This window comes from Salminus brasiliensis, chromosome 22, assembly GCF_030463535.1.
Source record: "Salminus brasiliensis chromosome 22, fSalBra1.hap2, whole genome shotgun sequence".
Lineage (NCBI taxonomy): Eukaryota > Metazoa > Chordata > Actinopteri > Characiformes > Bryconidae > Salminus > Salminus brasiliensis.
In genome coordinates, this window is record NC_132899.1 from 31,522,009 (window position 1) to 31,534,302 (window position 12,294).

At 46.8% G+C, this 12,294-nt stretch overlaps 1 protein-coding gene across 3 annotated transcripts in view; it reads right to left on the minus strand.

Annotated features, from left to right (window-relative positions):
* Nucleotides 1-11,924, minus strand: part of grid1b (glutamate receptor, ionotropic, delta 1b) — a 352,786-nt gene extending 340,862 nt beyond the window's left edge. Inside the window, exons 1-2 of one of the 3 annotated variants that reach the window (XM_072666603.1) lie at nt 11,244-11,922; nt 6,517-6,672 (exon numbers count right to left, since the gene is read on the minus strand). In XM_072666603.1, the coding sequence (XP_072522704.1) occupies nt 6,517-6,672; nt 11,244-11,322 (235 nt within the window). In that variant the 5' untranslated portion in view covers nt 11,323-11,922. Of the gene's footprint in view, nt 1-6,516; nt 6,673-11,243 lie in introns of all 3 variants that reach the window. The other 2 variants (XM_072666604.1, XM_072666605.1) reach the window with 2 other exon arrangements.
* Nucleotides 11,925-12,294: the final 370 nt, after the last annotated feature.

The following is a 12,294-nucleotide window of genomic DNA, read 5'->3' on the forward strand; positions in this document are numbered from 1 at the left end:
CACCAGCAGTGCCTCAGATAAAACACCCTGTGTTTCTCAATTTATTTGACTTAATTCAGTTCATCAGTTCACACACCTTATCTACCACCTTCTGGAACTGCTGCCATTTGTTGTAGTCCTTTGCGCTTTGCCTTTATGGAGATCATCCTGGAGCATGCTATCCATCTTGAGATCCACACAACGTCACATTTGACTACCAGGGTGATAGTTTGTGTTAAAATGTGAGAGAAAAGAGTCAAGAAAGAGAGGTTCATGCTGGTGCCCGTCCCGCTTTAGCAGCTGAACACCAAGCTTGGCGAGCAAGGTGAGGCTCCGGGCCCAGCGGGAGGTGTTCCAGAGTCCTTAAATTAACCACGCGCTACTGAACCATTACTACGAGCACCAGCGGGTGAAACGTCCGTAGAAGAGCAAAGCGAAGGTCACAAAGAAACAGGAGCTTTTGATCGTGACTCTAAAGAATTCAGAAAATTGGGCTGGAAATAAAACCTGAAGCACAACCTCACAGACAGGGAATCCCACGCTCTCCTTCCACTAATTAGCCATGAATCGGTGCACTCCCGCGAGTTCTTATTTGCATCCATGTATCATCTAATATCTCATTATAATTTGCTTTACTCAGAGGGATAAGATTTTACAAGTCTAAAAAAAAATAAAAAAACTACAGATATGGGTGAAGGCAGAGAAAAGAACAACAAACTCTGGTTAGCATAAAGCTTGAATTTTTGGCGCTCCCTGAGGGACTGTATGAACCTTGGGCCGGTTGCTTGATCACACTTTGATTGACCTTCTGACCTACCTTTTCTTGTTACAATGAAAGTCGGCGAGCTTTCATAAACCTATCACTGAATGAAGGCCACATCATCACACCGATCAGCCGTAACATTAATACCACCTGCTTTACACATTATGTAGGTCCCCTTCATGCCACCAAAACAGCTCTGACCCATTAAAGCATGGACTCCAAAGGAGCTGTCCTGTAGTTTCTGGCACCTATAAGACATTACCAGCAGATGCATCTTTAAGTACTGTTAGTTGTGAGGTGGGTAAGGCCTCCATGATTTGCATCAATGAGCCTTGGGCACCCATGACCCTGTCACTGGATCACCGGTTGTCCTTCCTTGGAGCACTTTTTGTAGGTACTGACTACTGCATACAGGGACAGGTACATCCCACAAGACCTGCCTGATCTTTTGGAGATGTTCTGACCCGTCGTCACAGTTTGGTTCTTGTCAGATTTGTGTGTCAGATTCTTACGCTTGCCTATTTTTCTAGCTTTCCAACACTAATATATATATATATATATATATATATATATATATATATATATATATATATATATATATATATATATATATAGTGTTGGAAAGCTAGAAAAATATATATACACATACATACACACATACACAGACTTACACACACCACACATGGAACAGTATAATTATAGCCACATTGCCTCGTCTCTAAGCCCAGCATTGACAATAATGAACAGTTTGTTGCCTCCAGCCTCTCACGACCTCAGGCACTTCCTCGAAAGTAGCATATTTGATCAATCACCCTGTACCCAGCTGAACGAGCTGAGTTCGGGCGAAGTTTAAGAAAAATCAGCCGGAATCCCTGCGATGCCTCGAGTTGACCACCTGGCAGATTCCTATCTCCGGTCAAGGGCTTAAAAAAAAAAAAAAAGTGTTCCTTTCACTTCCTCAAATGACTCAGTCTGAGTCTGAGCTAATCCAACCTAAAAAGAGCTCATGGACAATGCGTGCTACTGTTACGCTTTGACACGGTGACAATCGCCGCTGAAAGCGCCTCTGCTGGACCGGGGCTGAATGCGATGGAATGGACTCAGCGTGCCAAAATCGACAAAGAGCCCAGTGAAGGCTTGCACAGTGCCATTCTCTCCTGGGCCTGCGTTCAAGTGATGCTGCCGTGGAGACGCATTCCTGTGTACTGAGGGAAATGAAAGAAGCTGAGAGGCAGATTTCTCCTGCGTGACCACTAAAAAACTGCATGAGGCATTTCTTTTTATTTTTCTATAAAAAGCCAATTCCACAAATACAACAGAGTCAGTCAACACCCGTAAACACACCCAGCAAGGTCTTAATTTTTACAAGGCCCGCTGTAACTCAACAGTAACCAGACAAATGTCTGTCTGAATCTAGCAGTTGCCTCTCTCAGTCTGTCCGAAGCCTGACAGACATCGGTCTGAATCCAACTGTAGCCGGACAAATTTGTCTAAATCCAATTGTACCCCATTAAACTTCTGTTTGAATCCAACTGTGGTCCGTTCTGTCTCATTCTGTCGGTCATCCGTCAAGGTCTGATTCTGACTGTTGTCCAACAATGTTCTGTCTGATTACAACTGGTACCCTACAAAGTACTGTCTGATTCTTAACGTCATCCAACGAAATTCTGTCTCATTTTGACTGTAGCCCTACAACGTTCTGTCTGATTACGAGTGTAGCCCTACAAAGTTCTGTCTGATCACGACTGTAGCCCTACACAGTTGCTTGATTATGACTGCAACCCTACAAAGTTCTGTCTGATTCTAACTATCATCCAACAAAGTCCTGTCTAATATTGACTGTAGTCCTGTTCTGTCCGATTACGACTGTAGCCCAACAGATGTCTGCCTGAATCTGTTTTCCCAATGGACTGCTGTCTGACCCTAACTATAGCCCAACAAAGTTCTGTCTGATTACGACTGTAGTCTGAACAAAGGTCTGTCTGATCATGACTGTAGCCCTTAAAAGTTTTGTCTGATTCTAAACGTCATCCAACAAAGTTCGGTTTCGTTTTGACTGTAGCCCTACAAAGTTCAATCCAACCGTTGCCTTACAGTTGCCTTAATCCAACCACAACCCGAAAAAATTTCTCTCTAATCCAGCTGTAACTCAGCAAACTTTGGCCTGAGCCCAACTATAGCCCAGCACAATTCAGTCTTTAGTCTGCCGTGGATTGGAGTGTTTATGGTAGCTGTTTAGAGATTGATGTCTCCTTTTCCAGTGTATCAGAGTGTGCATTGAGTTTGTTTATGCACCAGTATCCAATGTTTACCCATTGCCATATCTGATTCCCTGAGGTTATACTGAATATGGGATATCACAGTAACGGTAATACACAGACATGCAAAAGCAGAACTGTCTAATGTAGGGCACCATAAAACTCCAGGCTGTCTAGCTGAGCTGCTTTAAATGACCATCCATACCCAGAGATAATCCATGTTCAGGACAGGATGTCTGACCTCGGTGATGAATGTGCTCATAAACAGTCCCAACCAGCGTAGTGCAGTGGAGGGTTCAGGATCATCGGTAATGAGATGATGAATTTGGAAGCCTGAGAAGGCTCCTGCTCACTGCTGCATGTTCCCTGTCGAACTATTACACTAGCGCAGCCATGCAAGGAAAATGTGGAACTGTTGTGGGACCTTGCTTGGCTTGTGCATCCAGACGTATGTCCTGCGTCCTGCGAGGGGTCACGCAGAGTTGAGGAGACACAATGGCTTTCTCTGTGCACTTACTGAGCTTACTGAGACAATTTCAAGCAAAGAAGGGGGCCTGAATTACCGAAAACTCTATACTGCACCAGATCAGGGGAATTGACCTGCTTTTTTTAGTAAGATCCCTGGACAAGACATAGGTGTGATGCATCCTTTTATTGACAGCGCCAATCCTGTTAGGTAATGATTAAACCTCATCTCTTAAGAGTGGCTGTCCATTTCAGTCCACCCTTCGCTTAGTTCGTGTTTCACGTCCAAACCGAAAACAGCTCTAGTCTGCATAGATCCGAATCTTTCTATTGTGGAACTCTTGTGGTACACTTTTACTGACCAGCAAGACATCACCAGACCTCAATCCCACTTCTCAACCTGCAACAGCAGAACAACAGGTGGAATTCTTAAAGAGAATATTTGCCCACTCCATGAGTGGGCAAATATTGATGGAAACTCAAAGTTCTGTCTGAGTCTGACTGTTACCCAACAAAGTTCTGTCTGAATCCAACTGTAGCTCAAAAAGGTTTTGTCTGAACCTGACTACTACAGTCAGAATTACACAGGATTCTCCTGGGCTACAAAGTTCTGTCCAATTGCAGCCCGACAGAATCGAGTATAGCCTGACAGAATCTCTCTGAATCCGACTGTAGCCCGACAGAATCCGACTGTAGCCAGACAGAATCCAGAATCCACCTGAATCCGACTGTAGCCCGACAGAATTCGACAGTAGCTCGACAGAATCCTGTCTGAATCCGACTGTAGCCTGAACAGAATCCGACTGTAGCCCAACTGAATCCTGTCTGAATCCGATTGTAGCCCGCCAGAATCCTGTCTGAATCCGACTGTCGACTGTTGCCCACCAGAATCTTGTCTAAATCCGACTGTTGCCCGCCAGAATCCTGTCTAAATCCGACTGTTGCCTGCCAGAATCCTGTCTAAATCCGACTGTTGCCTGCCAGAATCCGACTGTAGCCAGATAGAATCCTGTCTGAATCCGACTGTAGCCTGTCTGAATCCAACTGTAGCCCAACAGAATCCTGTCTGAATCCGACTGTAGCCCGCCAGAATCCGACTGTAGCCAGATAGAATCCTGTCTGAATCCGACTGTAGCCTGTCTGAATCCAACTGTAGCCCAACAGAATCCTGTCTGAATCCGACTGTAGCCCGCCAGAATCCTGTCTGAATCTGACTGTAGCCCAACAGAATCCTGTCTGAATCCGACTGTAGCCCGCCAGAATCCGACTGTAGCCAGATAGAATCCTGTCTGAATCCGACTGTTGCCCGCCAGAATCCTGTCTAAATCCGACTGTTGCCCGCCAGAATCCTGTCTAAATCCGACTGTTGCCCGCCAGAATCCTGTCTAAATCTGACTTTATCCTGTCTGAATCCGACTGTTGCCCAACAGAATTCTGTCTGAATCCGACTGTAACCCAACAGAATCCTGTCTGAATCTGACTGTTGCCCGACAGAATCCTGTCTGAATCCGACTGTAGCCTGACAGAATCCTGCCTGAAGCCAGATAGAATCCTATCTGAATCCGACTGTAGTCTGACAGAATCCTGCCTGAATCCGACTGTAGCCTGACAGAATCCTGCCTGAATCCGACTGTAGCCTGACAGAATCCTGCCTAAAGTCCGATAGAAGTCCAATGAAGTCAGTCTGTCTGTCTGTAGTCCGATAGAATCCGAATGTAGCCCGACATAATCCTGTCTGAATCTGATTCGATCACAAAACAATGGTAACCCATTCATTTGTAGGCATAATAATCTATAGAGAGGTTGCTGTTTTGTATGACGTTGACTGTAGTCTGGCAGAATCCTGTCTGAATCAGACTCTAGCCCAGCAAAGTTCTGATGGTTTCCTGGTAAAAATCTTAATCTGACTGTAACCCAACAAAGATTATTTTCACATATCAGTCTTAAAGGCACAGCAACAAAGAGCCCTAAAGGGAGGTTGAAGGTTAGAGAGTGGCTATTTCAGAGGATAACCCCCCCCCCCCCCCCCCCAAAAAAAAAAAAAAAACATTATAGGCAAATTTCCATGAGCAATTGAATTGGACTTTCTCTACTTAAAGTCGAAACCTAAGCTCTGGGACACCCATCCACTCTCTAAACGTGTAAAAAAAATAAAAAGAATTAAAAAATAAATAAAAATAAAAAGTTGTTGGAGTTGGACTTTGAATATGCACCTTTTAATATGATATGATGAAGAGTTAAAATCAGAGGGAGAAGAGTGGTCGAAAACAGAGCAGATCTATATTCCAGTGGTCTTCTCAGGCTGATGGCTGTGGCGTGTCATTCAAAACTAAGAGACGAACCCATCACCCTATAGCTGTGAGAGCACAAAGAACAGCCTCAGAACATCTCTCAGTGTAATCACCATCATCATCATCATCATCATCATCATCAACTTCATCAATCCCCATGTCATTAAGTTCTATCGGAGCATTCAGATATTATTTTTTTTGTGTGCCTTACAATACTCTGGTTTGACGACGCAGCTGAAGGCAGCCTCATGCCCGATTGCAATTATGTGGAAAATTGCTATTGAGTCCAGCTCGACTCAATACTTCCACCTAGCTTTCTTTCCCCAGAAAACACTGGAGCACAAGAGAGCTGCACTCCGAAAGCAATAACACCTGCCTGTCAATGCGCGCCCTGAAAGGCCCTTCTGGGGTTGCATCGCGGCGCATTTGGGGCCTGTTTTACATTTGACACACATGGAAATACATCGCATGCACATTGCAGGAATAGTTACAAGCAAAGCAGTGTACTGTTGAGCTTCTTGGCAATCGTGTGCCTTCAAACCAATGCCAAAAGCAACGCTGAATCTACCTCTCCTCAAGTTGAACGACAGCCTCATCTCAACTGCAAACAAATCCTCATACCTCATACGCCATTCAAAGCAAACTGCCCCCCCCCAAGCCCACCCCCTCCCCTCCGCTCACCGCAGGTTCAGGACAAACAAACATTAAGGACGAGTGGACGGCTATCGATTTATGAAGCTAAGAACAATGATTCACTTACCTTCCTGCACTGCCTGGAAGGGGTTGTTGGGCTCAATAAATTTTATGGAGTGGGTGATTTTCTCACTCTGCAAAATGTCATCATTGAGGCTGAGGTCGGAGATGGCCAGCTGGAAGACCTCATCATCCCTCACGGCGTTCTCCTCGAAAATGGCACCTGTGGAGACATGCACAGGGTTTATTTCTGGTCTTGCAAAAAATAAATAAATAAATAAATAAAAATCACATCATCTCAGTAATTGCACACCGTCTCCTAAGCAAACGCTGTGACTCAGCTTCTCCAGCATCACTAAGGCCAACTTCATATTTCCCACGGACGAACTGGGCCTCCTCGGAAAGTTATTACAACAATACTGAAGGGAACGTCTCGTCTCACCTATAAGCCTTGCTCTCGTTGGCAAATTCAATCTCTGTTTGAATGGCCTTTGCCCTCTCTGTCGCATTCACGCCACCCTTCAAAAGTCTGGAATCGATATTTTCAGTAAAATAAACCTTCTTTGGTTTCAGGTGGATATTCTCCTTCTGTGGTTCTTCGCAGGTTTCAAGTCAAACACTGAGTATTTCAACTGGGGACGCTAACAATACCGTAATAATCAGACAAACATCTAGCATAACCTCTATGAAATGAAATGAGCAGAATCCAGAAGGCCTTGGGTTTTAAATGTGGCGATCAAGATTTCAAGATTCAGGTATCACGGCCATGATAACTGAGCTACAGAAACATTGTAACATTGACATAAACATTTGCAATGGCTTATTCCAGTAAGAGTCCGGGGTCGGAAAGTATCGGAGGACTCTCGTTAGGTCAAATGGCAGGCAATTTTTTCCCCCTATAAACGGTCCACAGGTTGTAAATGAAGCCGTCTTCCTTTGCCCTTGTACAGGTGGCCAATAGGGTGAGCAGGCAGGTCGGATTCGCTTGATGTATAACTGCTGTGTTTGGCTTATTTAGGGGGAATAGAGGTGTCGCATCTGCTCATTCCATTCGCCAGTAAGAGCGGGCCGGATCCCCAGCGCCTGTACTCGCCTTCCAATTACCAGGTCGGGATGGGCCAGGGGCCTGTGTAAATCACCCGCCTCATCCTGCAAATCGCTTCCTGTCGGCCTCTCCATTCTCAGTGCAGCCCTGTTTTTCTCCAGCCCTCGGACCAGCGCGATAACCAGACCAGATGTGACAAAGTGAACGGATTGGACACGAGAGAGCCGGTCTGTTTGTTTTTCCAGCCGTCGGCCCGCTGTGATCTTCCACGGGTCCGGCCAGGGACGACTAAGAGTCTGTGCAATGGCTAGTTTGATGGTGGACCAATGATTGTGTGCAAGGCCATTCGAAATAAAGATGCCACAATGTTTGTTCGTTTTTTAAGCTGTACCATACAGGATCCTCTATGGCTCCAGGAATGGTCTGTTGTTCTAAATGAGATGCATGAATCTGAAGAACCTCCACATGAATCTAAAAGGTTCTACATCCTCAATTGGTATTCATAAAGTTATACACCCTACACACTCACAGATCTCTTTCCCAAATGTGTTCTTCATCATAGAAGAACAAATAGGTTCTTCTATGAGGTTGGGTCCAATTTAAAGTTATTATACTGGGCCCTACTGATACTACTATTTATTCTGCAAAACTTATAGAAGTTTTTATTTTGTATTAATGAAAGGTTTCAATACTGGTATTAAATTTGTATTGTGGTGTTTAAAGAACCTGGAATCATGCAGTATGTCCAAGTCACATCCATCATTTCAAGAGCCACTGAGGAACTTTTGCTTTTAATATGCATGTCATTTTTTTGCACAATGCTACAGAATTACTATAGAACCAGTAGTGTAAATGAGGTGGGAGAGTAAACTCTTATAAAGTTAAATAACCTCCTCAGAATATAAAAGCTCCCCTTAAATTAAGAGCCATTAGAGATCTAGAAATATTTTAATGGTAAAGAAAATGATTACATACATGCAGTGTATGTGTGTGTGTGTGTGAATATATATATATATATATATATATATATATATATATATATATATATATATATATATATATATATATATATTATACCACCCTTGGTTCAGATGACCCTAGCGAGACGTTGTAGCATGGACTGTACTAGGTAATGGAAGTTGTTCATTATAGAGGTTAACTGCTCCACAATAGTACATCGACTTCTCTGGACCACTTGCCGGAGTCAGCATTCCCCTTTGGTATCAGTGGCCCATGGAGTACCACTGATATGCTGTTGTGTTTATTCTTGCCAGAAGTTTATTCTTGGTACACCTTCACTACAGCAGCTCTAGAACATCCCACCAAGATAGCTATTATCATGTCCAAAAGAGCGAAGGGTGGTAGCATCTAGGAAACTCTAGATACTCTAGAAAACTCAAAACTCAAGCCGCTGAAGTGCGCCTCCCAATGGCATAACAGTGGAGCCCCACGGGCCATTAATGCCAGAGGGGATAGATGACTCTATGAAACTATTTTTAACCAGTTAACCTCTGTAGTATATGCCTTCCATCACTGACTACAGTCCATGCCATGACGTTTCGCTAGGGTCATCTGAGCCAAGGGTGGTTATTCCCACTATGAGGTAGGTGGTCATAATAGTGCGATATGACTGTGTAAATATATATTTATTTATTTATGATAAATAGATTGATAGACACACAAGATTGTTGGCCTTGTACATGAACCTTTTTTCCTTGCTAAGAGAATACATTCATCAAATCTCTCAAAGCTTCATGGTTCTTCTGTGAGATCGTTTAAAGAACGTCATGGCCTAAAGCTTTGAGAAGTGGGCTTGGAACCAATATGTTGCTAGGTCAATCCCCTGGATGGGATGGAACTGAGGGTGGAAGGTTGTGAAGCAAGTGGAACAGTACCTTCTCTTCACTCAACATTTCACAGCTGAGATTCCTTTGAGCAAACCCCCTACTGCTCCCTTGGTGCTGAGGTGGCTGCCTAGCTCTGTGTGTGTGTGTGTGTGTGTGTGTGTGTGTGTGTGTGTGTGTGTGTGTGTGTGTGTGTGAGCTCACACACACACACACTTAAGGGATGTATGTGTTTAAATGGAAAGGCCAGGATCTTTTGCTTTGCAAAGATCATACAGGATGATCTTAATCTCTTCAAGGCACCTTTTCTTCAAGAGCGCAGAAGAATCGGGGAGCTGTCCACGGTGCTGAAACGAAGGCCCACTCTTGGCGCGTCCGTTGCCAACCTGAGCTGTTAACACCATTGCAAGGAGCTGGTGTCTGAGCATTAGTCTTCGGTTTGCACAGGGAAGGACGGGATCTTAGTGCACCACACAGGTGGAAAATCCAACACAACCAGGGGGCAGGGATGAGGTCATGAGGTCTTAATGAGACGGCAGGCAGGCTAATATCCTACAAGAACATCAACAAAGAGTCCTCCAGAACAATGCAGACCAAGCTTGCCCCCCACCCCAACCCCCCTCATGAAAATGGTGCTAAGGCCTTCAATTTGTTAACAGCGTGAGTTATTAGTCTGGTTCATTGTTCAAATATGCATCCAATCAAGTGGACTGTGGTTTTTATAGGAGGCACACTGCAACACTCCCTCCCTCTCTCCCACTCTCTCGCTCTTACTCTCGCTCGCTCTCTCTGCCAATCAAGCCCATGCAGATGCACAACTGGCACGTTCGGCTTCTACAGCCGTCCAATTGAGCCCATGTGATATCATTAGCTACAGGAGGCAACTGTACATATTCCACGCTCTGGGGTCAAATGCTTGGTGTGTGTGTGTGTGTGTGTGACAGAGAGAGAGACAGCGAGCGAAAGAAAGCAAGGGCTTCAATCCAGCTTCACTGTGAGCTATCCAAGCTATTGAATAGTGAAAGGACCCCCCCTCCCCACCAACACCACCACAGCCTCCTCCAGCCACCCCTTTGCCTCCTCCGCCTCCTCTTCTCTTCTCTTTCCTGTAAAAAACGAGCGAGCGCCGCAGCGCTCATCAATCCGCTGAGATCCTCTCGCAGCCCTGGCAGCGCGGACACACCGACACACACAGAGAACGAGCAAGCAAGCGAGCGCTCGCCCTCCACAAAAGCCCATCTTGAGATTTCCCTCACGTTCCACACAAAGTTGATGGGGGGGTGGGGGAGAGTGTGTGTGTATGTGTGGTGGGGGGGTTTGGGGGTGGACTGACAGCCCTCTTCCAGCCTCCTCCAGGAAACCAATTGAGCATGCCTGTTCACTTTCTCCTGCCTTTTTGGATCTCCTACATTATTCATACCTTCTGTAAGCCCCTCACAGTCGCCCACCTATCCTCTACCATAGTGGTTGAGGTGGACGGGCTACTTTACAGTACCCCCCCCCCAAAAAAAAAACAACAAAAAAAAAAACGTGCGGATCCTGCTTCTCAGCTGCGGCGAGAAAGACTACTGAGCTTCCACAAACAGACACACACACAGCATCACTCCGCTGCTGCCTGCTGCTCTCAGGCTAGGGAGGAGTGTGTGTGTGTGTGTGTGTGTGTGTGTGTGTGTGTGTGTTTGGAGTTTGGACGGCGGTCTTGCTCGGCACTGTGGTGGTGGTGATGGTCCTGAATGGTGTGTGCAGAGTCTGTATAGAGCGTGGGTATGGTGCGTGCGTCCGTGCGTGCGTGCATCCGTGCGTGCGCAAGTGCATGCAAGTGTGTGCGTGCAGGCGTGTGTGTCAATATAAATATATACATACACAGATACACAGACACGAACGTGCGTGCGTGCCGCCGCTTACCGATGTGGATGATGGAGTCCGCTCGTGCAGGGCTGCACTGCCACATCCCAAAGCAAAGCCACGCGATCAGCACTTCCATCTCCGGCAGATCATCCGCGCGCGCTCGCTCGCGCTTCCAAGATCAGATCAGATCCCACAGCCTCTTGCGCGCACGTCCGTCCTTCGGAGCTAGGGGGGGGGTGAGAGGAGGGGTGAGGAAGAGGAGGAGAGGAGAAGAGTGGAGGGGGGTGAGGGGGTATCAATAGAGAGAGAGAGAGAGAGAGAGTGTGTGTGTGAAGGGGGAGGTAAGTGAGTGGGTGAGTTGCACGCAAGAGCGAGCGAGAGAAGGATGAGGGGGGGAGGCGGTAGGGGTTTTCGGGGTGGTAGTCAGCACGCGCAGGGGCAGCCCGGGCAACGGCGTGCGGTGTGGGGCCGAAGCGCACGCTTCTCCAGCCTCTCTCCCGCAGCTCTCGCGCTCTCCGGCGCTCGCGGAGTCTGAGACATTAACACAGCGACGAGGAGGGGGGAAAAAACTGCGGAGGAGGAGGGACACCCCCGCGCTCGCGCTCTCTCTCTCTCTCTCTCGGTCTCGCTGCACCACGTGACTGCAGAGAGACGCTAACGTCGCGCGCGCGAAGCAAAGGAGGCAGCAGCGGCAGCGCGAGGGAGCGAGCGAGAGAGAGAGCGAGTGAGTGAGGGATGGAGAGAGAGTAAAAGAAAGGAGAGAGAGGTGGAGGGAAATGGGAATGCGCGCGCGCGAGAGCGCAAGCGACAAACACAGACAGACTGACTGAATGAGAGCCCGCGATAGCCAGAGACGGTGGGAAGGTGGAAATGGACAGCACGTGGAGCGGAGAGGAAGAGGAGGAGGAGGGGCAGAGACGGCGAGAACCGAGCCAAAGGATCGCGGCGCACGCGGGATTGCAAGCGGCAGCTCTCTCTCCCTCTCACACTCTCTCGCTTACTCTCACTTTCACTCTCTCTCTCTCGGGTAAGTCTCGTCAAGTCTCTTAAGGGTTCCGTAAGTGTGTTTTAAGGCGTCATGAGCGTGCATAGAGGCTCATAGTAGGTG